This window comes from Anguilla anguilla, chromosome 14, assembly GCF_013347855.1.
Source record: "Anguilla anguilla isolate fAngAng1 chromosome 14, fAngAng1.pri, whole genome shotgun sequence".
NCBI classification, from domain to species: Eukaryota; Metazoa; Chordata; class Actinopteri; order Anguilliformes; family Anguillidae; genus Anguilla; species Anguilla anguilla.
The window spans coordinates 7,197,322-7,224,003 of NC_049214.1; the positions used below are offsets into that span (position 1 = coordinate 7,197,322).

At 42.6% G+C, this 26,682-nt stretch overlaps 2 protein-coding genes across 4 annotated transcripts in view; one reads left to right on the forward strand and one right to left on the reverse strand.

The window, feature by feature from the left end:
* LOC118213257 (zinc finger RNA-binding protein-like) overlaps positions 1 to 12,383 on the reverse strand; it is a 19,975-nt gene extending 7,592 nt beyond the window's left edge. For both annotated transcript variants that reach the window (XM_035392090.1, XM_035392091.1), the window contains exons 1-15: positions 12,265 to 12,383; positions 11,977 to 12,055; positions 8,203 to 8,485; positions 7,464 to 7,656; positions 6,888 to 7,112; positions 6,086 to 6,351; positions 4,919 to 5,131; positions 4,038 to 4,335; positions 2,985 to 3,166; positions 2,663 to 2,782; positions 2,384 to 2,529; positions 1,729 to 1,894; positions 1,286 to 1,503; positions 857 to 1,007; positions 456 to 597 (exon numbers count right to left, since the gene is read on the reverse strand). In XM_035392090.1, coding sequence (XP_035247981.1) covers positions 456 to 597; positions 857 to 1,007; positions 1,286 to 1,503; positions 1,729 to 1,894; positions 2,384 to 2,529; positions 2,663 to 2,782; positions 2,985 to 3,166; positions 4,038 to 4,335; positions 4,919 to 5,131; positions 6,086 to 6,351; positions 6,888 to 7,112; positions 7,464 to 7,656; positions 8,203 to 8,485; positions 11,977 to 12,055; positions 12,265 to 12,301 — 2,719 coding nt within the window. In that variant the 5' untranslated portion in view covers positions 12,302 to 12,383. The remainder of the gene's footprint in view (positions 1 to 455; positions 598 to 856; positions 1,008 to 1,285; positions 1,504 to 1,728; positions 1,895 to 2,383; positions 2,530 to 2,662; positions 2,783 to 2,984; positions 3,167 to 4,037; positions 4,336 to 4,918; positions 5,132 to 6,085; positions 6,352 to 6,887; positions 7,113 to 7,463; positions 7,657 to 8,202; positions 8,486 to 11,976; positions 12,056 to 12,264) is intronic.
* A 1,280-nt stretch (positions 12,384 to 13,663) lies between these two features.
* On the forward strand, positions 13,664 to 16,076 carry LOC118212238 (activated RNA polymerase II transcriptional coactivator p15-like). Of its 2 annotated transcripts, none has more exons than XM_035389935.1 (5): positions 13,664 to 13,902; positions 14,721 to 14,793; positions 15,157 to 15,273; positions 15,502 to 15,610; positions 15,702 to 16,076. In XM_035389935.1, exons 1-5 carry the CDS (start codon positions 13,790 to 13,792, stop codon positions 15,779 to 15,781), a joined length of 492 nt encoding a protein of 163 aa, XP_035245826.1. In that variant the 5' UTR covers positions 13,664 to 13,789; the 3' UTR covers positions 15,782 to 16,076. The 2 variants fall into 2 exon arrangements, with proteins under 2 accessions (XP_035245826.1, XP_035245828.1); XM_035389937.1 differs by lacking the exon at positions 13,664 to 13,902 and adding an exon at positions 13,915 to 14,062.
* Positions 16,077 to 26,682: the final 10,606 nt, after the last annotated feature.

Consider the following 26,682-nt stretch of genomic DNA (forward strand, 5'->3'; position numbering starts at 1 on the left):
TTCTTTGATAAATATTTGAAGCTACATTCATGGTGTAAATTCTTTAAGTCTAACCAGACTATGTGCATAAGAGCTGCGTTTTGAATGTCACTGAATTCTGCCTATTATGAAACTTAGAGTACCACAGATAGGCCTTAAATAGTAACACCTTACATCAATGCATTGATGGGTGATCTATAAACACTTCACATTCCAAGGCTTCAGAAGGCACAAGAGCTTAGGAAGATCTCATGAACATACTTTTTATCCTGGCAAAAAAGCAGTTGCCCCCTTTCATTTCATTCAGTTTCTGGGAGAAACAAAACTTTAGCAATGACTGATTACGATTCAATGACTACAACTCCCACAATTACTGCCTGCTCTGTGCCAGCAAATGGGCTCTTGAGGGTATAACAAACATATTTGGAGGTTTATTTCACAGTAGGTAGAAAAGGAAGGGCCCTTGTCTTTCCAACCTCCATCCCGTGCGTTCTCCTCCCGGATGGTGGGCGAGGTCAGCGTAATGGTCACTTCCATCTTGGGATCGCCGCAGGAAGTCAGGATGATGGCTGCTTCCGGGATGGAGGCCTTCACTTCGTACTTCTCCGGCGTCACAATCTTCAAGTCCAAATTTAGGAGGAGCGATTAGCATTCACACAGACTGCGGACCCCAGTTACTGCAAGGCTTTGGAAGTTAGATTTCATTATGTTACACGTTTAGCCGATGACTTTGGGTAAACTGCACAGCTTACGATTCCATTCACACAGCTGTGTGCATAAAGACATTGAGTTCAGCATTTTCAAATCTAATTTGAAAGCCAGGATTTCCTGTTTAACAGACTGCTGTCAGTTAGTAGAGGACAGAGGAGGCTTGTACCGTGAGCTGCTTAGGGAGGTGCTCCACAATGCATGTGAGAAGGCTCTTAGTGGGCTTCTCAGAGCAGAGCAGGACCAAGCTGACGTTCTTGTCCCCGCGGAGGAGGAGGCCTTTGGCCAGGACCCCCACCCTCATGACACCTTTAAGAGCCCTGGGAGGGAGGGAGGGAGGGAGGAAGGAAACCGATGATGCAACAACATCCACAGGTGCACCAAACTCACACAAGAACACGTGCACAGAACTTCATCCAGCCAAAAAAAGGAACAGTTGCTTCACGCTTCACTGGCTCTTTTGACAAGGAAGTCTTTCATCAAATGCTCAAAAGCCTCTGGTACGTTTAGCTAGTGCAGCACAGACGAATCGGCATAGCTTAAATACAGCCCCCGGACCTGGATAACTGCAAAGCGACGACCACGTTCCTTGCTGTACCTGTCTCTCTGGACGTCCTTATCTTTGTCTTTGTCTTTATCCTCGTCTTTCCCCTTGCCCTTGTCCTGGTCCGTGATGATGTCGGACACCAGCTTGAGCGCCCGTTCGGTGATGGAAACGATCTTCTGGATGGCCTGGAGCTCGTCCTCCACGGGGTAGATCGCAGCGTGCTTGGTCATCACATAGCGGTCGTCTGAGGAGTCCGGGCGACGGGGAGGCTGAAACACCACAATTAAACCATTCATAAACCCGACATAATCGGTCACGGACAAGAACACAACGTCCCCAGAGATACCCATTATGACCACTTATGAGACAGTGGAGCATTTTACTGCTGTCCATGACTTCACCAGCACTTCACAATCTTATAATATCTCCAAAGATTTCCTGGGACTCTCAGAGAACTGGTTTACATCTGGAGTGACGCTGACGGTTAGGCTTACCACAGGTCCCTGTGGCTGTGGAATAGGCAGGCCGGGCCGGACTCCCAGCAGGCCGGGGGGCCCGGGGGGGCCTTGGGGATAGCCTGCGTCCGGCATCCTGCGCCGGTCGTCCCAGTGGTGCTGCTCCTCCTCCATGCGCCGCCAGTACATGTCCTCCTCATAGCGCCTGCAAGGACCAACGGGACCGTGGCGGTCAGCAGCATACCTCAGACACACAGGCAGACTACAGCCCACCACCAAGGCACACGGGTATAAAAATTGCAGCTCTGCTCTCCAGCTCTCTGAAAGTTTGCAGTTTATAGGGTTCCCAACCGAATTAGGGGTGCTTGGTTAGGGTTGGAGTGAAAACTTACACCACCTAGGTCCAGCTGGTTTTCAGTCCATACTTAAGAGATTTCCGACATGTAAACAGTTTTGTCAGAAGCTGATATTTACATTACATGAAATAAATGTTCCATATCCAATAAAGAAATTATAATAAGTCTTAGCAGTTCCCAGACAGCTAATGCTTTTATTTTCTGTAATATGCGGTGGCAAATGACTCCTCCTGAAAGATGCTGGACATCTTCAGTAACCTTAATTAAGAGATTGACAGGTCATCCAGGCAGCGTCTGGAGGAAGTGCTGCTGCTTGCCCAGCCCATCGGTGCTCTCACCTCATCTCCATCCTCCAGCGCTCCTCCTCTTCGCGCCTCCTCCAGTACTCCTCCTTCTGCATCTGCTTCCGCATCTTCTCCTCCTGGATCTTCCGAGCGCGGATACTGGGCTTCACCTCCACCTGGAGGTCGGGGTTCACCTTTTTCTGCGCAGAACAAGCAGCAAGACTCGTCACAAGACCATGGAAGGAGTCTGGCTGCGACTCCTAAAAAAGCGTAAAACATTCCACGTAATGAATTTAGATTCACGGTTGACTGAAAGGGATGTCCGTCACAAACCTTATACTGCAGGCGATGTCTCCTTCCCTTCAGATGCATCTCTTTAGCATTTGGATCGTTAAAGCTACATTCACACAGCTTGCAGTGGAACCGGATGACTTTGCCTTCATCGTTGCGTACCTGAAACAGAATTATCTACTTCATTAACATGACCCCACAAGGATCCAATGTAAAATCTGTATTTGACACACCCACATTTACTGCACAAAAAACCAGAAAAAATTTGCAAAGATGGTACCCAAGTTAACACATTTTCCAGAACTAGCCGAAGTGTGCTTCACCAATCACACTTTATTAAAATGGCCAATAAAAGCTCACTTGCCTCTTCCACATAGTCATGGCCCACGGGCTGGACGTCGCTCTGAAGAGCAGCCAGAGTGGACTGAGTGGACAGCGATTCGGGCGGGGGGTCGGCCTTGGCCTCCGGCGCCTGGGCGGGCATCAAAGGCTGGGCAGCCTTCGCGTCCTCCGCCCTGATGCCCGTGGTCTGCAGTTTATTTCCTCCTGCGCAGGGAAGCAGTCAACCCGGGCTCTAAGAACGCCAGGGTGCGTAACAGGAAAGAGACCTGCCCACCCTAGAGGGCCCCATTCCACATCCCGTGCCCTGCCAGCATCAGCAGGGCTCAGGCCAGGTAAAAGCAGACACTTGTCAGTACCTTAGGCCTTCAGTGGCACTTAAGACCCATTTGTTGCATTGCAAAGTGATGAGACTGTTTAAAGTCTGGCCTAATCTGGATACTCCAGCAGCCTGCTGCTCACATCTTGATCTGGCTGACTTTAGAGATAAGCAAGTCAAAACAGAGTAGAATCTTTCAGGTAGAATTCTCTCCACCACCTTGAAGGTTAAATCTTGTTGACTCAAACCTTAAAATCACACCTTTAACCAGCGTCTCCCATACATTGACTCTATTTGGACGGTCGACTCGAATAAATGTGCCCCAACTAAAAAGATTTTTTTGCATTCGGACACCCACTAAACACCGCCGTTTAGCGCAATGCAAATGCAGTTCAAATTTAAAGCACATATGCGCTACAAAAGTTCAGTTCACACTAGCATTACAGGTTTCAAGAGATTACTCTGTAGCTTTCCGATTGTTATTCTGTCCACAAAATGTGACTTTATATTATAATAAATTCTTCCAAGGGATTGTTGCTGCTGTTGATAGGTGGGATATCACATCTGGTTATGGTGTTCACCATACTGGACAACTGCACACATTACGTGGTAAATTCAGTATTATTTTCCCCTAAAGACTACTTTACATTCCACACAGTTTTCTAAGGGAAACACTGTTCGTCAAATTTTCGTCATCCGATATGGCTAAAAATGGACAACAGACTTACAATTTCAGACGAAACGCAGGTGAAACCTTACCTACGAAATTGATCTTGGGCGTGTTCACCTTCTTAACGGCGGAAGAGCTGGTGGGCGGGCCGGGGGCGGGGCCCTTAGCCTGCGCAGCCGCGGCGGGAGCTCCGCCCACGATGTTGATTGGCTTCAGGTAGGAGGAGGTGGGCGTGGCCGCGCCGCTGTTGCCGCTGCTGGTCACGCTGCTGACCGCGGGGCCCGCGGGCTTGCTGGGGGCCGCCGTGGTGGACGCGGTCGTCTGGGTGACCACGCTGGGCTCTGTGGAAGGGATGGGCTTCCCCAGCTTGGTGTGCAGCTTCACCACCTGCAGGAAACAGCGGGACAGCATCCAGTAAGAATGGACCCACCATACAGGGAAACGCTGTATTCAGCTGAGGTACTCCAGAGAGCATAAGCCACACACTGAATACTCATTAACCAGGGAATCCTAAGGCTGCATGGCAACACAAGTCTCCTGGCCTTATAGAGAGGACCTCAAAAACAACGTGGAACAGAATAATCGCTCTAACGAATGTACATCTCCACTTCCTCCCCCACCATTACAGGCACATGGCAGAGGAATGGAAATCATGACACGGCCCATTCAACCAGGGGAAGCTGTGGCATTTCTGAGGTCAGTGCAGTTAGGGCTCTCTCATAAATCAGCCCTATGCCCAGGAGGATCGTTGCGCTAACAATCACCTCTGGCTACATCCTTTCTCCAAAAAAAAAAAAAATGAGGAAACTAAGCACAGAGAAACACTGCCAGATGTCAGATACATCGCACACCGACATCTGAAAGGTGCCCGAGCCCCTTCAAAAACGAAAACGAAAACTGGCGCTACTGAACGGAGACCACACAGCGCAGGATAAGGGTGAGGGGCCCACAGAGACCCTCTGAGAGTTACCTTCTGGTGCTTGGCCCCGCGGATGTGCGCGGCGTAGGCGTCGGCCCCGGTGCAGGAGACGTCGCACAGCTCGCAGCGCAGCTGGTTCTGGGTGCCCCGGGCCGAGCTGGCGCTGGCGCTGCCGCCCGTGCCGCCCGCGCTGCCGCTCTGAGACACCTTCAGCGCCGCCTCCTTCTTCTTGTGCTTCTGGCCCTCCAGGTGCTCCTTGTACGTCTGAGGACGCAGCGAGAGAAACACACGTGTCAATCGTTTCGAACAGAACGCTGCAAGCTCAAAGCCTTGAAGGCAGGAGAGTTTTCTCCAGCATAACTAGAGGTCTGTACAACACTAAATCTCTAGGCCTTGCAGCAGGGCCCCTCCCTCTCCAGGCACCAGACCTCCCAAGGACAGGAAGTCAGAAATATTGCATTTACGCGTGTCTGTTTTCTGTCTCTCTGTCTCTGATACATTTCTAGAAGCCCAGACTGGCTGGGAGGAACAGACTATGACGCCATGCAGCCCAGGACTGAAAGCAACTGATAGATAAAGACCAAACAATTATTTCTGATTTAAAGCTTGTTTAAGACTAAAAGGTCACCGTGGGCGTATTCCGTATTCCTGCTATATGACTAAACACAGTCAATCATTTACTTTTGTTAAATCTTACTGTATGATTATGTATTAACCAGGTACCAATCAGATACAGAATTATGTAAAATGCTTAAACACTTTTTTGTCTAGAAAAGCAGGGACTGCCCCTGCTTTCTTCACTTCAGGCTTATCCATCTTGTGTGTAGGTAGTGAACATCATATCCTTCCCACATAAAACTGTATAGAAGGGTAAACACAGAGGAAATGTAGACCCCTTCATTTAAGATAAACCAATTGAAAGTAAGCAGTAAATCAGGACTTTAAAAGGCAAGAAAAATAGGACTGCATTTTATTTTCAGTGCCTAAAGTCGTTCCCTTTGAACAAGACTGGCACAAGATCAGAAAATGTGGATTAGCTTCAATGAAAGCGGATATTTACAACCCTGCATCGTCTGCAGCACTTAGCGTCTCCGATTTGGCGTGCGTGCGAAATGCCCCGCAGAGGTTTGCTTGGCTGGGGTTTGCATATCTCCACATGCCCACGGCGGTCATGTGACCCCCCTCTCCCGTTGTCAGGGAAACGGGGCGGGGTCTCACCTGAGGCCCGGCGCAGCTAATCTTGCACACGTCGCAGTAGTGGATCTGCGGGGGTTTGGGGGGCTGCTTGGGCTTCAGCTGCTTGTTCTGGAAGGGGGTCTTCTTGGTGAAGGTGCTCCCCGTCCAGGCCGCGGTGGCGGCCGCCGCCGCCACCGCCTGCTTCTGCTGCTGCTGCTGCTGCTGCTGTTGCTGCTGCTGCTGCTGCTGCTGGTAGTAGGAGGAGGCGGCCGAATACACCGCCGCCTCGTACCCGGAGTAGGACGCGCCTGCGGGAACACACACGAGCCCCGGGGTCTCACGCACAGACACGGCCGGGAGACATCCATTCTGCTGCAGTGCAGCTGAGCGGCGGGGCCTGACTGACAGCAAAAGTGCTGCAGTGCAGGAGCAGTGACTCATCACATCCCGCGCTAAGAGGGTATTAATACACCGCGCGGGGTGAAATTACATCTCCGCGCGAAAGACCACAAAACGCTCAAGAGTTCCATGGGATTCCAGCGCATCTCAGCACAGCAGCTCTCGCTGCACATTTAAGCCAGGACTGTGAAAACTGGTGCGCAGAGTGCTACTCGGCAACACAGCGAGCGCTGAAACACAGGAACCTGCACACCTACGCAAGTCTTACGTCAATTAAAGTCGCAAGTTTACAATCGAGACACCACACTTTTTTTTTTTTTTTTCCCCACAGCACTCCTCTGAAGAGATAAGTACATTTACGGCATCCTCACTGTGCCAAGAAGCACCAAACCCAAACGGTAAAACTAGCCCTAGCCAATCGGCGGACGCCAGTAAGGGCCCGTACCCGAGTAAGTGACCGCCGCGGTGCTGTAGGTGGGGCTCTGGGAGTAGGACGGAACCACGGTCGCCGCGGCGGCCGCCACGGCCGGCTGCACGGTGGAGGACACGGGATAGATGGAGAAGGTGGAGGTGGCGGGGCTGGGCGCAGCGGGCTTTATGGCTGTGACCTGGCGGGTTTGCTGGGCCTGTGTGTACGGTGTGGCTCCCTGGCTGTAACCCGTCTTCGGAGCTAGGGAGACCGAGACAGGAAATCTTTGTAAACATAAAAAGAACTTCTGACGGAGTCGGTCAGAAGATATGATTTAACTGACCATTATCTACACGGGTCAGTAATCTTAAGCCTAAGAGAACTGCGCGTGAATTAAATGTGATCACGCAATCAAAACATGCAACCTCAAAATAAAGTATACTGTACACATGCAATACACAGAGTAAAACAATTATAATAAATGAAGCATGCATTTATAAACTGCCAGTCAAAGCCTTTAATGATTATTTCCTGGAATCTGCATCAGAAACATGTACACACAAACTGAACGAAAAGCAAAAAAAGAAGGAAAATGAATAAAAGTGTACTGACCTTGGAGACTTTTCTTCCACGTCGACTCCCAGGATGTGCTGAGCGTACCTGTCTGGTAGTAGGACTCGGCCACGGCGGGCTGCGGCTGTGCCACGGCGGCGGCCACAGCCGCCGTGGCCGCCGGCTGCTGGTAGTACTGCTTACTGTCATAGGCTACGGCGGGCGCTGTGGACCGCACGTACGAATAGGAGTCCTGGAACAACACACGGAGCACAGCCACGGGTTAAGGGTCGTCAGCTGCGACGTCACAACATCAAAGGCCGGAGAGTGGTCGGTCTGTCATTAAGAGACTGCAGAGAGCCGGGGGCTCAACCAGCTCAGGAAATGCTAGCGCCATCAAAGTTAATCATGTTAGCCAGATGGAGTAATTGGACAGTAAACAAAGAAACAAATAAAAAAACGATCTGGGCCACAGATTTCTGATGGGAAGTTCTTCCGGTGTTCAGCAGGGCCCTTGAATACAGACCTTCTGTTAAGCAATACAGTGCAAGACTCAGCATTCAGTGAGTGAATATTCAGTGCTTAACTTAATTCAAACAGGGAGGGAATAACTGAAGTCGTGCAAAGCCGTTTAATTTTACATCTGGCCACTGCCCAGCTGTACCCACTTAGTAGAGGGAACACGTTGTGCTCTTTACATTCAAAGCAGGATATGACCGTAAAAACTGAGCATGGACTGCGTTTCAGGAAGTCCCAGCAACGGCTTCCTAAAACATCAGACGGGCACGGATGGAGTCACCTGGTAGTTCTGCGTGGTGACGGGTGGGGGAGGGGGCGGGGCCTCCTGCTGCCTCTGGGCGTAGGCGTAGTCGGCGGCGGTGTGCGTGGGCTGGTATCCCCCGTAGGCCGCCGCGGTTGCCGCGGCCGCCACCGCCACCGGCGCGGGTCGGGCCACGGCCACGGTGGCGGCGGTGGGCGCGTAGGCGGCCGCCACGGTGTGAGCCGCGACGGGCGCCTGGTGCACAGTGTAGCTGGCCACCGTGGTGGGGTGGGTGTAGGCTACCCCAGCCGTGGGCTGCTGACTGCAGAGAAACACAGGAAATGGGTTGGGTGGGAAACGAGGAGGGGGGCGCGGGGGGGTCCTTCTAGCCTTTCATGGTGAACAGAGGCAAGGGATTTGGGCTTGGGCAGCAGCACGTACTTGCCAGGCACAAGTAATATCTCCTACATTTTTCCTGGAGAAAACATCACAAAAAACTGCAAAATGCTAAATGATATTGAACGCATTTTCAGGATTCTACGCTGACATTTCTTCCAAGAAACTCTCGTGTAAAGTTGAAAACTTTAACAGCACACTAATGCATCCCAATTAGTAGAAGTGCTCCTAAATTATTTTTCCAGAGAGCAAACATCAATTCTCAGGAGCAAATGCTCCAAATGTGGGTGCACTGTAGACCCCTGATTTTACAACAAAATGTAGCCTATACATTGTAGCCACAAAATCCCATCCAGAACAGCGTACCTGCAAATATTTAGAGCATATATAAATGCTTCTAATGGAATACCAATGAAACCAGATTCTAAGACTTTTCCCTGGTATGGTTTAATTTAATAAAAATATATTCATTAGAAAATATGGCACTAGTACTGAGTGACAGTGGTTTGGTTTTGTTTGAGCAACATGTCACTAACTGTCAACTTTAAAATAAGACAACTAGTTTTGAAAGAATTGCAAAAAGATCAATTTGTGTACTGATTCACAACACAACTGAAGGCATGGGAAAATGAAATACGAAAAACAAAATCTTTAAGAAAATATTTCCTCTAATCCTTTGTGCATCAACTGTCAGACCCATTCAGTTTACAACATGTCCACCCAAAAGCTTTATGCACTAAATGGAGCTTGAAAAGCCAGCCAATTATGCAAACACAAACAAAACTGCATATATATTATGACTAATGTATTTATTTTACAAAATAGCAGCTTTGATCAAGAATTACAACCACCGTATTTTAACTACAATTTAATTTCCTGCATTCAGGAATAAACAAAGAACCAATGACTGATGACTCAATGTATTTACGCAGACAAACTGACGGCACACTCCTGACATCTGACACCATCTGTACACAGAATTACCACTGGAGACATCCTTTGTCTACCTTGAATTGTTGGATACACTCTTTGTTGTTGCTATGGAGAAGAAAAAAAAAAACCACCCATGACACACCCTGTCGATAGACTTACGAGATTTGGAATTACAAAAGCAACGTCTACCAACAAGCTTCTTCTCTAAAACACGAAGATAAATGTGAAAATAATCGCGACTAGAATGCTTTCAAACCTGTCAGAAATGTCTACAGTAGCTTTCCAATTCATTAGTCTTAATAATATGAGTATGTAAGATCATGCATCAACATGGTACATCAGAACTGTTTGAGACAGCAGATTGTGGGTAGGACTGTATTTTGACTGAAGCAAGAATACAGAAAAGCAAGATAATACACTACAAAGACATGTTTCCATCCTCTCCCGTTTTCTGAAGTGCTTAAAATGGCTCACAAAGCTGTGATTACATAAACACAGTATAACATGCAAAACATTACAAGTTCAAACTCAGTAGAATAAAATGAAACAAACTGAACAAAATGCTTTCAGCGTTGCCAAGCCAAGGAGCCAACATGACAGCCTACATACCAACAGAAAAGCAGAAAACAAGCATTTCAATTGCTCCGATATGGACTGTACAATTAGTGGGAATGAGCCATCACAACACATGAGACGGTCTACAGGTCAGGTAATCCTGGTGTGGTGTCATGGCAAGCACTTGCAACTGCCCTATTTGTCAGGAATCACTGCAACAAAATTTGGCATAAATTGTACTGCCCCCGTGTTGCCTTTGGTGCATTTCAATTTAAATGATTTGACACAAACTTAGCGTGGCACCACACATGATAGAATACAGGCAAACTCAGAAGACACCTTGTGTACAACAAATATCCACCAAGCACATGTCAGATTCACAAAGTCACTTAATTTACATCATCAAATCAATGACATAAAATGGCTGCGCTGAAGTACTCGCAGCCCTTATTGTAGGTTCCACCATTTTGTGTAAAATACAAATAAGGAAGGCCAAGACTTTAAACTGGGATAGCAGGTACCTAAATTACATAAACAGGGAATAATATCATACCTATACAGTACCAAAAGTTTTTCAGGCTCTCTTTAAAAAATGTTTTTTTTTTTTTAAATCTATTTTTGTAACAGACAAAGAGAACTCATTCATCAGAAATATCTACTTTTCAACCACCCAAAGTCATTTAAACATAAAATTTGTACATCTTCATTCAACCATGTATAAAAATGCCCAAAACACGGCCATTCTGATCCATTTCATCCTAATTTCCTTTATAACAGACGCAGTTCTACATAGTTTACCTTTTTCCTATAACTTATGGCAGTGGTAGTTCTGTAAGTACTATGCACCCATTCAGTATAACAAAGCAGAGCCTAAATAATTAAATTGTTCATGGAAAAATGCATTTTAACTGTTGTAGTAATGTAATATATATGCAGCATAAGAGATCATGTAGAGGAGTGACTTGGATACAAACATATGGTGTATAAAAATGAAAAATATATAGAAATAACCTACAACAGTATTGGGGCAGCCCTTCCATGCATTTTAAACTGGATACAGCATTACCACGTGATAAAAATGAAAAACCAGCAACATTAATTTTTAATTTTATTATTTTGTTAATTTATATAGTGCTTGCTGCATTTTTCATAAAGACGGTGGCAATGGTTAGCTAATATTATAACAGAACAAGATGCTTGTTCCACAAAGGTTAAAAATCAATAATAATAAGAATAATGCTGCTACTACTACTACTACTACTACTACTACTACTACTAATAATAATAATAATAATAATAATAATAATAATAATAATAATAATAATAATAATGATGATGATGATGATGAAAATCCACTGTAAGGCAAACTGCGTTTATCATCAAAATATTTGCAAAACTAGTTCTTTTACTTATGAATGCTTAGAATGCTATTAAGGAGAAATTCTCGTTGAATTCCTGTATTTCTGCACTACCATAACGTTAATACGAACATCCTAACAGCTTCATTTACGTACTAGGTCTGCACAAGTTGCATAATTTCACCATAAGCTTGCATATATGCAAAACCATATCGCGCAAAGCCATTTTCTCTATAGAGAAAAGGCGCATGTGCATTCATCACCATCAACGTTCCGAACAGCAGTAAAAATCCTTGAAACAACAGCCACTGCGGACCAGGGAAACGTCGAAGCGGTGACCATCGTACTGCATTAGCTTGGTGCTGCATACTCTTTCGCCCACCCACCCCCCTTCTTTTCTCCTTCGCCCCCCCTCCCCCGCTCTATTCTACACCCCCTCCCCTCTCCAACCATCGACGAACAACAACTGCAGTATCCCCACACAGTCAGCCTCAATGGCGATAAACGGCTAGCATCTCATTCTCAAAGATGGCTAGCTGGTAACGTTATATGCGATCCATGCCCATTTTACCTGTACTGCGCGGCACCATGGGGAAATCCAAAGTAGTTGCCGGTGGCCATTTTGGCATCTTCACCTAGCCGGCTGGGCACTGCAGAGAGAAATGGTGGGTGAACGTTTGTCGTTTACCGTGTAAATCGACTGTCCTCGTACAATACTGGGAGAAAAACTGTCAATGATAAGTAGCTTTGAGAACGCATTAGCGAAACAGTCTGTCTAGATAAATGCTCTAGATCCTATTCTGAATCATTTAACCATAAAACATGTACTCTATGTATTATTTTATTTAAATTAACTCACCATAGGTGAAGGACACTACTGGGCATATGGGAATCATTGGGTTCCTGTTCTCTGACGAACTCTGACTCCTCACCCTTCCGATTTATATTAGAAGGTCAGACCAGGAAATACCTAATATTGAACATGCGCATATGCATTGTAGATGATGGAACTTGTAGTTTAGAACGATGAAAGGACAGGAAGATCTTTTTCTTCTTTGATGGTGTTTATTGGTGACTCTCATCCTGCATGGAAAGTGCATTACCGCCACCCACTGTGCTGGAGTGTGGAGCAGATTAGACCAGTTGTCAGAACGTCAGGAAGATGGGACACGATGTCAGGACCAATGGGTTTGATTTATTGAGGTGCTGCTCATTAAGGCCAGTCCCTTAATTTTAAACTTGCCAAAAATTAGAAATGTAATGTACATTTATATTGCTGCATAACATGAATTATTGCATCATTACTTCAAGTAATTCCCTTCTGTGATCAGACATACATTACAGAGAATCAACTTTATATATATACTTGATATACAGCTGTATGACTGACTCTTTTTAGCTGGACCACACCAGTGGGGCCAGCCCTACAAACACGAATGTCTGTGACTGAGTGACTGAGTGATGAAGTTACACCATTGGTTGGCCGGATCACGTGTGTTAGGTCCAGCCATATATTAGGTTTTGACCTGGTCTTGTTGAACCATATATAGATAGTCCTCTTTTTGGCTGGACCGCAACAGCGGGGCCAGCCCTACAAACGCGAATGTCTGTGACTGAGTGCCTGAGTGAGTGATGAAGTTACACCATTGGTCGGCCAGATCGCATGTGTTAGGTCCAGTCATATACTAGGTTTTGACCTGGTCTTGTTTTTACAAGAAACTTGTGGAAAATGTTTGTTTTTAGGATTTCTGGAATTAAACCATTTTCATTCATTTATTCATTCATAGTGTGTGTGTGTGTGTGTGTGTTTGTGTCTGTGTGTGTGTGTGAGGGCGATTGTAATGGATTGAATGTATCCAGTTTATGGATTTATTTAAATTGTATCAAACCAAATGCTTCAGAGGTGTTGCGCCTTTTGTAAAACCACAAACCATAGAACCTCCCAAAATTACATTTCAATTATTTGGACATCTCGTATGTGTGCCTTGATTCACTAATGTTAATATCATCTCAATGCTCCTTGCAATTCAGTGTAACCATTAGCCAATCCATCATATTATAAAGGTAAGTGCATTTGCGCTGATCAGAATTCTACAAAAGCATGCCCTAAAATAAGGGGGCCAGCGCTGAGAAGACTCGTCGATTATTTCTACAAGGCAGCAGATAATCGGGTTGTGAATATAGTGACCTAGAGTATGTATGATTTTAACATCAGAGCAGCTCCACGGGACACACATCTGATTCAAAAACAAATATTGTATCTTACACATTCTGCGCATTTTGTGCACTGATGTATAGATGCGGATGTGTTGATACCTCGCGCAGATGAAACTAGTAATCCTTATGACATCTTGCTTGGTGACTCTTGCTTGGTGAACTTGCGCATGAGATGCGCCAACTTGATTTCCGTGAATATACCGTCATTATTCATTCTCCAGACCCGAAGACTTCCCGCGCCTGTGCATAAGAATCCTTTCCCAACGCTCTACCATTCCAAGTAAGTGGTCTGTTTTTACCAACTGAGTAAAGTGGTATGATGCAGTATGTGTGAAGAGTGAAATACTGCATTTAGCTTTGTGCCTAAATTGGTGCAATTCTGCGGTGAATTGAACACTCTTTAGCGCAATTACGATTCGTTTTGTGGGCCTACAAGAAAGGTGTGCTGTGAGATTTTATTTTAACTAGGCTACATTTAAGTATGCAAGCTAACTCTAGAGCATTTACTACTGTAGCTAGCCAGTTACGATTGAATAATTCCAACCAGTTGGCTGCAATAATCCAGATTAACGAAGATGCTATGTGCAAAACAGAGCTAACAAGCTAGCTTGGTAGTTACGATACGTTATCTGTGGCTACAGCACAGGCCGTGTTCGAAATCTTGCCAACTATAACGTTAGCTAAATAATTTCACCTGGCGTTTATAGTTGCTTGTTATTAGACATGTTAATGTTGGACTGTGAGATGGTGTTAACTAACGTTTGCGGAAGTTTGCATATTATAACCTAACAAGCCAGACAGTGTGCTGTTCAGTGGTAATACGGAGCAATATATCATCTCTCAAAAACATTTTAGCTAGCTTGCTAGCTGCGGTCAGGAAACGGGGGAAATTCAGTGTACCGCAATTTATTCTGTTAATCGTTCGGTAGCTAACGTCAGATAATGCGCTAGGCCCAACAACGTCTTATTCTTTTAACGTCATTGCAAATATACATTTTATCGTGGCCTATCCCATTTGATCTCATTTTGTCACATGTTCTTAACTGAACATTTCATTTGAGGGCTTACTGTGTAATCGCCAACATCATCTTGTTTCAGAATGCCGAAATCAAAGGAAGTGCTGTCAACCTCCTCTTCTGGTAGTGACTCTGACAGTGAAGTGGAGACAAAGGTGAGTTCTGTGTGCTTGGTTTGCTTTTCATACAGTTTACAGTTATATGTTATGCATTAGTACACAGTGGGCCTTAATACTTGGCCATAAATCTTCCATAACATCAGTTTGGGACTAAATGTGGTTGAAATGTAGTCTGTAGTAATGGCATGTGTTCAGATCATTTTGTGGATCTTGAAATTATTCATAATGCATTATGTGCTTTTCATGTACACCAGTCACCATTGCATTTTGTATGTGAACCAATGTTCTGCTTTTTTACGTGGCTTTGGTGAGTTGCATTTAGAGCATTTCAGCTCTGCTTAGCATGTGAAAGGTACAGGTTATGCTCTGTGAATATGTGGATTTGGTTTCCTCTCACAGGCCAAGAGGAAGAAGCCAACCCCACCAGAGAAGCCAGCAAAGAAACAGAAGTCTGGGGAGACTTCCAGGGCAGGCGGGTCCTCCAAAGGCAGCAACAAAGATGATAACATGTTCCAAGTAAGAGACACAACTTTTTTTTATTGTACTTGAAGTTTTAAATACATTTTGCATTGAGAGAGCCCTCCTATGGGCAAATAGTGAAGTGTGTAATGTAATAATAGATTAATTATTCTTCCCTGATGAAAAATGTGTTTTATCTTCCAAAATACGCTTGCTCTATCCTAGCAGTTTGGTAGGTAGTTTGTAGCCAGTGAGCAGCTAGTAATGACTTGGTATGTGTTTCAGATCGGGAAAATGAGGTATGTCAGTGTCCGTGACTTTAAAGGCAAGGTGCTGATTGACATTCGTGAGTACTGGATGGACCAGGAGGGAGAGATGAAGCCAGGTAGAAAAGGTAAACATTGTATCCTGTCTTGATAAAGAGATCCAATTGTTAAACACTATTGTGTCACATGACCCTAACAGCCATTTTGAAATCTTCTCAGGCATCTCTTTGAATCCAGAACAGTGGAGCCAGCTGAAGCAGCAAATCTCCGAGATTGATGATGCCGTGAAGAGGATATAAGCTCCTCCTTGTTTAGAAGTTAAGCTTGCTTAGTGTTTTTAGATTTACCAACTTTTACACTGGCATAAAAATGTTTTCTAAAGGAAAGAATTCTTTTGTAAGCAACTAAGACTACATTGTGTATATATGCAGTTCAGTTGAATTTTCTGCATGTGATGTGTGTAGTGGGTACAAAACCATTGTTTTATCATGTTTGTGGATGGCTCAAGCCTGTGTGAGGTGGAAAAAGGTGTGAGGTCTGAGTGATTCGTTTTTTGTTCATAGTATTCAATAAAGGCCATAAATGCTGATTAAATGCATGTACAGTATTTATTTTGCAATCTCTTTTGATACTTTATCCAGTTTTTTTCCCCCAATTTGGAATACCCAGTTGCATTGTTCACCAGCACACATTGCTGCAACCTCCACTGTTGGTTTTGGAGAGAGCAGATGAGCACGTGCTATCCCAAGAAGAATGTGATGCCAATCTGTGTTTCTTTTTTTGTCACCACAAGTCTGGTTTGTGCAGACAGCAGTCGTAGGAAGGCACTTCATGCGTTCACAGCTGGACAGATGTGCAGCCATCCTCTTGACCAGTGGTGTCACTAGTGCAGGATGAGATGCTGTCGTCCTGGCCTACTCAGGCTCCCCTAGGCAGTGCTAGCGGCAGTTGTGCATCACCCTGCTGGGCTACCAGCCACAGTCGACACTGGGACAGTCCAGTCTTTTGCATTCATTTGTGTGTTTAAAAAAAAAAAAAAACATATTTCTTTGGAATTCAAAAGTCAGTTGAGCATTCTGTCAATAGTTTGTTATTCAAGCTGTTTAATAACTGCCTGGATTCTGAAATAAAGGTAATCTGCCTATATTTTTTAACAAAACATTGTCTTAGACAGCTTTGATCTACATCTGTGTCTTAAATCTGTAAGGGTTTAAAGTTGTTGTATTTTTCACTGTCCTGTTTGGTGCTGTTGTTTCTCTTGCTATTGCTGACTTGACATTTCTTGTCCAAATTGAACAAACAAAATTACTGATACCACGTCTTTGTGGTGGGCTTTCTGCCCTGTACCATCCTGACACTAACTAGTCAAAAATGCTGGTGCCTGCCTGGTCTTCAACCTGCCGAAACGTGCCCTGAGCGTTGGCTGGATTCTGGTGGCTGTGCACATTTAATTAAAATCTTTTACACTGGCATAAAACTCTGAAAATGGTACTGCCCTTCCTGTCCTAAGACAATAATAATAATAATAATAATAATCATAATAAACTTTATTTGTATAGCACCTTTCATACAAGAAATGCAGCTCAAAGTGCTTTACAATAAAGAATGATAATTCTGATCAAGAATGATATAAGAACAATGATCATACCATGCACTCCAACCAGACCTCACTGTTTACCATCCTCTGCCCTAATCTCCCTGTAATGGAGCAACCTTCCCCAGTAAGCCAGGAAGGAAGATTCACTGGCTGTCTTCCCCTGATGTCTGAACGCATTTTCAAATTATACCTCAATGTTTGTATTTAACTTGATTTGGTAAAAACCTAAACCCTTCTCGTTTATTTCACAGGCAAGCACCCTGATGGTGAGAGGCCGTAATGATCATAATTGTACCTATCTCTAGTTATTACGGTCTGACCGTGTGAAATGCACTTCTGCAAGCCACTTAAATCATCTAAAAACATCTGCTAAATATCTTTGAATTTGAATATCATGTGTGGAGTGTTCTCATGAAAAGTCTGAAATAACTAGTGCAGTGCTGTGAAAAAGTATTTGCCCCCTTCCTGATTTTCTCTGTTATTGGAGATGGCTCTCACTGTGACTTGGTGGAGTCCCAGAGCCATAGAAATGGCTTTGTAACCCTTTCCAGACTGATATATCATAACTTTTTTTTTTTCATCTCTTCTGGAAATCCCTTTGATGGTGGCATAGTGTGCTTTTAGAAACTTTGTGGCAAATACTTCACTCTGATGGTAAGTTTCAATACGAGTGAGGTTTAGATTCAACAGGACTGGCTGTGTCCCATCAGCTAAAACTTAATTATCAATTCAATTTTAATTGGTTAATTGAGTAACTAAGGGAGCAGTTTTCACCATAAGTGATATGGGTGTTTGATTTATTTTTTCCATTATATAGATGAAATAATTTTTTAAATGTGTTTTGTGTTTACTGAGTTTCAATATTACATTTTGTCAAAAGATCTGAAACCATTACAAATATGCAATAAAAGAGCTAATCAGGAAGGGGGCATATACTTTTTGATGGTTCTGTAGAGGCTTCAGAGTGGTTGGGACTGCTGGAACCCTTTAGTCTTTAGAATTGTAGTGTGGAGTGAACCATCTTTTCAAGGATAACCCAATGTTATTGGAATCTGTCAAAGTAAATGATGGTTCTGTTTTATTTATAGTATCTGTAAGGTCCCTGCCTACATCGCTAACCTTGCATCGACCAAAGACTATATTGTATTACGTATAGAAGTGAATATAAGGTGTCTGGTCTTGTTTCTCTGAGAATGATTTCTATAACACTCAAACCCTCCGATCACTGCTGCTTGTTGAGATGCAGACTCGATGCTGCCATGGCAACCACATTTTTCCCCATTGCACGATTAAAATAGACATCTTAACAATAGAATTTTTCCAATGTTTTTTTTTTTTTTTTTTTTTAAATCAAGAACAGTTTATTTAGTGATCTTAAATTGGTTTTAGACTGCATGATGATTATAGGTGGATATAGGTGGACCGAGACTCTACATTCTAAAATGTGTTGTGACATAAATAAAAACAGAAAACTCTTGGCTCCATCTATTAAATTTGGACATTTGGGTAGTAACTGCAAACCAACCCAGAATTTGAATTGGGATAAAAGATTGTACATAATGTACACATTTCTTGGGTTCTCACTGGGGAAAATGACAAATGTCATGCTAAACAGTATTATAGATTTCTAATTGACTTTTAAACCCAATGGCTCACATTAACCTGACTGGTGGGAAAAATACATATTCATATTCAACAAATAAAAAAATAAAAAAACAATTGCGATATGGTCCATTTGCTAATGTTATGTAAGTCAGGGAACGTTCCACAAGAGGGAGCCAGTTGCGCAGTTTACCCTTGTTGGTTGCTCTGCCTTTTTAAGTGTTGATTTGTAGGTTGTTGCGGAGGAGGACATTGCATGGAGCAGGATACTGTCTAGCAGAAATTATTTGTGATCTGTGATCAGACCTCCCACAACCTTCTAATGTTTTGTCATCTTGTCATGGCTTTTTGTATGATGTGGTCTGGCAGAGAGGCTTTTTTTAACCCTTTTTAAAAATTTTGAATGTCTAGGTGTACTCATAAGTCACGCTTAGTGATGCCACCTCTGTCAGTACAGGTGAGCGGAAACAAGCATGCACTCTCCTCCAGATCGCGTCATGTCATTTGCTGCTTCTATTCAAACCACTGCTCACAGGTTGAGGTCACACTGACATTGAGCTGGAGGAAGACGCAATGGGTGTATTCCAATTGCTTATGTTCACCTCCTTGTTTCCTTTCTTTGTGTCCTTTTCTAGCTGAAGGACAGAAGGAGATGTCAGCAACTAGCATTTGGTTTGGAGACATGCGACATGTCTCCATGCTGTCAGTGTAAACCAATTGGAACATTGGAGGGATTTTTAAATTGTGATTCTAATTTAGGCTACTGTTAATTAGTTGTAAGGAACAGAGAGGTGTGGCCATTCTTTGTGTACCAGAACAGACATTTTTATGCACACTCTGAATTGTAGTAAGTGTTCTGTGGTGCCCTAGCAACAAGCACTTGGTAAAGATATGGCTTGCCAGCTGAGCTGAAGGTTTATTGGAGAATGTATAATTCTGTGAAGGTCACAGAATATACTGATGGGCTTTTATGACTGATTGAATGGTATAGTCAATGAGAAGAAATGTGACTCCATTGCTTCCTATTGAAGACACCTGTGAACCACAAACACTTCTCACCTATTAGCAATGATCAAAAACAAGCCACCTGTCTTCTGTTTTAATATTGTGTGCCAAATGTGCACACCAACCAAAAACAATAGATTTTGGTTAGTGTTTAGACTTATGGACATTACAACGTCTGTAGGATGCTTGTGGGAAGCAAGGGCTAATTAATGTGATGTTACCATTATAATAAATTATCCAAAAACAAGAATAATAATCAAAAAGACACTCTTGAATCCAAATTTTTCTGAATACCTTCAAGGATTCAGCATGTAATCCAGCTGTATGTCCTTAGAACTCTATTAGAACGTGTTCAAATAGAACACAAGAAGATTTCCTTTCGTTCTGTTTTATTTTAAACTCCAAGCTTTAAAAGAAAAAAAAAAAATCTTTTACACACCTTTACTGGAATGCTATGAAACCGTTGTGTGACAGCATTGGTAAATTGATAGCCTTTTGTTTACTTTATGTTCTCCAATTATGTAACTGCTTTTTTGCCCACATGAGCCTCTACAATGTAAAATGCATGGTGGCAGTGTTTGACAGACATCTCAGGCAATGGCTCTGCGGGCTGCAGACACTGCAGTTCAAAGGCTTGCTGCCGATGCATTGTGGGCCCTCAATGCCTGCAGCTGTTCGTGTGTAACTGGGTATCCGTGAGTAACTCAGGTGTGACACCTGGCACGAGCCCCTATATATGCAGGTGCAGCGTTACTTTGTCTATCCACAGAAAAATCTGGCTGGACAGCCTTACTGGGGTCATCCAGGGATGACCCTTCACCCCTGTCACCCAGAGTCTTCGCACTACAAAACGTGGCAGTTACATTGTCAAAGGGGTGCAGACTAATTGTTCTGATTATACATGTCGCCAGTCAAATCTTTTTCAGTGAGAAATTATATCTAGTGCCTCCATATTTTTATGAGACTTAACCCTGAGAATGTATCTATACACAAATAATCATGATGTATTTATCAAGTGAGAATCTCCTGTCTCTTGCACAAGAGTTGGCACACATAAGGAGAAAAGGTTCTGCTATAACAAAACAACCCCACACAAATACACACAGTTTCTAAGGAAAACATACAGGGATTAATAAACAAAAGTTCCAGCTGGCTCAACTCCAACATGAGAAAGTGTGGGCAATTTTATGAGCATTACTTATCAGCTCTGAAAGATAGCTCTCATATCACATTAAATTGTTTATGAAAGGATAGAACTTAAGACATTCTTCAAATTTATTTGAACTGACCTTAGAAGAAGAGAATGATTAGTTAACTGGTTTATTTCTGTTCCTTTCCTTGCTTATCTCCCTTTTCACTGAGGATATATTCCAAATAGAGTGGGCAAAGATAAAAATTTTAGGTGTGTACTAAACACTGAACATTACACCTGGAAATCTTCTTTGCAATTTCTCACTGGGAATAACCTTGCTGCAATATGTTTACTAGGCTCCGCACATCAAAGCCTACAGGCCAATGGTATTAGGCTACCTGTAGTTAAAAAAAAAAACTAGCTCCTAGCTCCTAGCTCCAAGCTCCTAGCTCCAAGCTCCAAGCTCCAAGCTCCAAGCTCCAAGTTTTTTATTTAGTGGTATCCTACATCAAACGTTTAAAAAAAAAAAAAAAAAAGTCAGTTTCAGACAGCAACTAGACACGACGGTCAGAAATGTGTATCCATTATTATAATATCCATTATCAAGCGTTAGCCTATATAAAGTGGTTTCAATACATGCACTATTGTGCTTCATTCTCATTGGTGTGTTTCTTCCCTTTTGACATGAACAATAAGCTTTTCTAGATGTTAACAATGGCTGAGTTGACTGCACTGTTTTATTTTTACAAGGAAAAATTTAAGAAAGATTCAATGCCTCTTGGGTTTGGAACATGTGTAGATAAAACATGATCATTTATACTAGATAGTTACAGTATAACAAAAACCTGCTGATAATTATTCCCCTTTTGAAAGCCTGGAGTTGCTCAGTGATGGGAGAAAAACATGGATTACATTAAACAAGAACACTTGCATTGGGGTCATTTGAGTTGAACTTCAATATGCTGTGAAATCAGTTCTTGCAAAATTCTGAGCCACAGCCGAAATCCCAATTTTTTCATTCCATTGAATGCACCATGGAATTGCATACATACCCAAAACCGAAATGTTTTTGATGCACCAAATGAAAATGCATTCTGGAAGAAACAGGACATTGTTTAGTTATTTTAGGTAAATAGACTGAATGTATTCAACTCCTCACTAGCTAAACAATGCATCAAAGAACAAACAAATTAGTTTAAAATTAGAATTTTCGATTAAGTTAAGGTAGCAGAATAAATTATTTCTTTAGCTTGATAGTTTTCCCTTAGAGAAGTGTTGGTTCAGGTGATAATACCATATGAAAGAAAATATATATGTATGTATATATGTGTGTAGAACATATATGTAAGTATGTATGTAAGAGATATTGAAACTGGTGCTTAGATGGTACAAAATAAGATCACAATTCAGACCTTTTAGTAATGTATGTTCTTTCTATAGGAAAGAATCAAAAAGGCTTCATCCTCGGTACTGCGAGTGCATGGTACTGCCATCCCAGGAACAAAAAAAGAAAACATTCGGGAGTCAGTAAACTGATAGAGAGAATATGGCTAATGGACAGAAATGAAGTATCTTATCTCAGCTCCTGGCTCTTAGTCCCTGTGGCATACCTGTATCCCCTATGCTGTTGAGTGGAGACATGTTGAGTGATTGGTACCTCTATCTCACCATGGGGAGAGCAGAGGCTTTCACCTGCTGTGTCTGGCGTGAGAGATTTTGTTTTGGTTTCTGCAAACCGATGATAATAACCTGCCAGTCGTGTTTCAGTGAAAACATTTGGTGGAGGTGAAGTGATGAAATAACTTTAATTTGAAAGCAATGCAGATACTATGAAATGAAACATTAAATCTTGGATAATCCTGGACCTATCAGCATCCAGGAGAGGAGATACATTATTATACATTTTATAATAAATTCGAGATTTCCTCTATATTATTATTTTTTAATTTAAAAATAAGTAATCATTATTTTACAATTATATTACATACTGTTATCCTCATTTTTGAACTGTGGCCCATAATATTCAGCAAAACCACAAGAGTCTTCAGGGTTCAACCTCACATTAGGGTTTTCATTCACTCCCTCATCTATGTATGGTAAATAGACTTTTAGCCATTTGATGATGCAATTAAAATTGAAATTAAAACTTGATATGCATCAGTGGTTATAGGGATTACTCTAAAAGATGGGCCTTTGATTAAATCCTCTTGCTAGCTTTTCCAAGGACCTTCAATAATTCAAGCAATATAACAGGAAAATTAATTATGTTTATGATTAATGGTGAAGGACTGTAACAATACAGTCAAGTTACCCTGGCTGCTCCACAGTTTGGAATTTCCACGCATCAACAAAATAATTGAGAGAAAAAAAAATGAGAGAGGGCTGCTGATAATGTGTGCCGTGTGAATTGTCATCTACATTACATCATGTCAACGTTTAAACTTTCTGCGCCTCATGCACTTGTGGAAAATGGTGTTTGCCTTCATATTCTGGACACACAGATTTCTCTGTGCCAGGCAAAAGATCTATAAGAATAAATCTTCTTTAGAGACCAGGACAAGTCAAAATGAAGGCAAGGGAATGTTGACATCCAGAATTGTTATATTCTCCATAAAAATTGAATTGCATGTTACACCCCTGACTGGCCCATTTAAAGTTGTTTATTCCCCTTATATGGTGATCTAACCCACTCTCTCCACACCCTCAACAGATGCTTAACACACTTGAGAGAAGTTCTACACCTGCATTAGAGCTTGATCTCATTCAAACAATACCATAAAATGTAAAACACCATGATATCCAACGGTAATGTTTCCAATGATGCCTGCACCTGCATGTCTGCCTTGAATGTTTGTATCAGTTATTCCTGAGGTATCAGATACATCATCTGCTGTTTGTTGTTATTGCATTTCTTCTGCTAAAGTCTTTTGTGGCTGTGGCTCTTGCCCATATTGTCCTATAATTCAACCATCCGGGCTGGCATGTGTCATCGGCTTCCCTGTTTGAAACACAGAAGTGGTGTTCCCAGATCAGTGAAGTGATTGTGCAATCCTGTTAGGCTGATGAAAGGCAGGCATAAGGGATATTTTGGAGTGTTGCTATTGTGAGCTTAGCATCTGTCTTTATTTTCTACTGTCCGCAGGTCACCCAGGAAAGAATAATGCTCCACTTTTTGAAGTTATACCTCCACCTCTCCTTTACCTGACAGCCTGATTGTTTATCTGTGGACAGTTTTGTTCTTAGAAACATGTAGGTCACTGAGTTCTGGATCACTCTTGAAGATGGTTAAAGTTAAATGGAAGCAACTGAAAGCTCAGCCATCTGTTCCCTAATGGGCCAATGTCCATACACTCTGCTCATATTACCTGTTAATTTTTTGAGAATATGTTTTTGCTCCCCATTATTTTTTTCTGTCACTGCAATGTCCTCTACAAATCTGAGATGGTGCATCTTGGCTTGTGTTGCCTTTGACACATTGGCAAACATGCATTCAGACTCAGCCCCTGCTTTTAAGCTGTGCATTTAAACTGTGCCAAGGGACTGCTCCACTCAGGAACAGGTAGATCACAGGCAGCCTGTGATTAACCAGAGGTATCATTACTGAGTTAAGCTTGATAACCTGTTCCTGGAGCGGTCCAGCAATAATATTTGTTATCTCCCTTGTGAAATGCTGTGTAACAGCCTGCAGTAATTGAAAGCTGACATATAAGAGAGATTGAGGAATGAGGCGTGGGTACCCTGCAAACTGACACCTTTCTCTGGAGGGTGTCATGGACAATTTTGCATCATCCTCAGGGATGTTTGTCCACAGCTGGCATTAGCAATTTTAGGAGCCATACGACACATTGCAGTTTGAAGAACAAAGGTCTTAAATAGATTTACCACTTGGTGTTATGCCACTTGGTGACATTTTTTAAACATGCAAAATTTAGAGTGCCAATAAGCTAGGTGCAAATCCTTGACTGTTTTTTATATCAGACCGAAATGCAGATAAAGGCAGACTGATGGACAAAAAGATAAGTGAAACACATGCAGGAATTCCTTCTGTATTACTTTCCTTCGTACTTGGTTTAAAAGACACAACCAAGCAAACACGGGCAACATTAATTAAATGGACAGCTAGCCTGTTGGTGTTAAGCCTCATTTATAAGTGAATGTTTGAAACGGCAGCATGTTTACATTCCCACATCAAACAATCTTGTTTTAGCACACTTGTAATTTCTGAGGTGCCAATCATTCAGCCACTAGGGTCTATGACCCCCGAGCACTGTTATTTAATGTTGCTTGGAACTAACTATTAATCTGCCAAGGGAACTTCTTTACGTCACACCTTGGCACAGCTAATTAAATTGGAAATAAAAGGCTTGGCTTGATTTATAACAGTCACTTATCACCTCAGATAATATATTTCTCAATTACAGTACTGGTAATGAACCGAATGAGGAAATCTCAGGCTCGGTCTTTTAAGTCTTGCTTGGTTCACCTCATTAGTACTCACAATTAATCATCAGTATTGTCACCTGAATAACTTAGCTGCAAGCTGCTGTTAAGTATCATACTCTTGGGAAAGAACAAGCTAGTTGTCTCTGATTGTGATTTACAAGCAATATTGTGATGTCTGAGTATTGTCATGTACAAAGTTGAAAATTATGGGATGCTCAGACATTATTCACATGCATGCCAGATAGGTATTATAGCAGTACTCACCTTCCAAAAACAGACGTAGGAAAAGGCACAAAAAAGAATTACATAAAGTAGCAAACCATCTAAGAACAGCAGGCGCCAGTACTGCAATGAAAAAAAATTAAAATGTGCTTGTAGTTAAAACACTGGCTGTCTAAATCTGTCTTCTCAGTAGAAATTAGGAAAATTCTACTTGCAAGTTATGCACACTTTACAATATCTATTTTTTATTGAACGTGTGCATTGTGGAACTTGTGTGATTAGTAGCATTACCAATAATGTTGTACTTTCATGATTGCAGTATTAGCAAAGATACAATTCTCAATGGGAAACACTCAGTGAGAAGTACTAGCTTAGTACTAAGCTGAAAGATGTGATAGGCTTTCTGGGCATTATTAACACTGAAAATACTTCACTGTTGAATCCAGCATAAAGCACAGTTCTAAAATTGTATTCAGCCCTGTCGTGAAACTGATCAGTGTCCTTCGGAATGCTTAGGAGTGTGCCATGCAATGCTGAAGTCTAAATGTCTACCCCTTGACCTGTGTAAAGTGTAATATTGTGCTCCCACATGTGCAGTGTGCTGTTGTGCATTCCAGGCAGTGTGTATGGTCAGGCTGGCCTGTTCCTACATCGTAACTGAATAATGTGAACTCCCCAAGAGGGTGCAGGCAGAAATGTGAAGAGCCACTGAGGTATAGGAGTTGCTATGGCGATCTCAGCTGCGTGGGAAGAAAAGCTTATTCTATGTGGGAATCATTTTTGATATTCGACTAGCTGGTGTGTCTGATTGGGCATAACTGATAATCCAACATGCTGGTATTCTCAAACAAGATAAGGTTTCAGCATTGGAGGGTGGGAGGATTGATAAGTAATTAAAATCTTTTGACATTTTTTTGTGAGTAGCAGCATTATTGTGGTGGAATACAAATGCTTTAACTAAACGAATGATGCAATGAAATCATTTTAAACCACTATAATAACTGAAAATCAAGAATTGTGTCAGGAAAAATGTCTCTTACTGATTGCTTATTGACCACACAACAATTCTTGGGCCATTGAAAACTATAGTGCAACAGCACAGAGGAAGAGGGGGTATTTGGTTTTGGGACAAATACATTTTTTTTCTTGATTTGGCTATGTACTCCATACTTGCAGATAAAGTGCAAAATCTCAGCTTT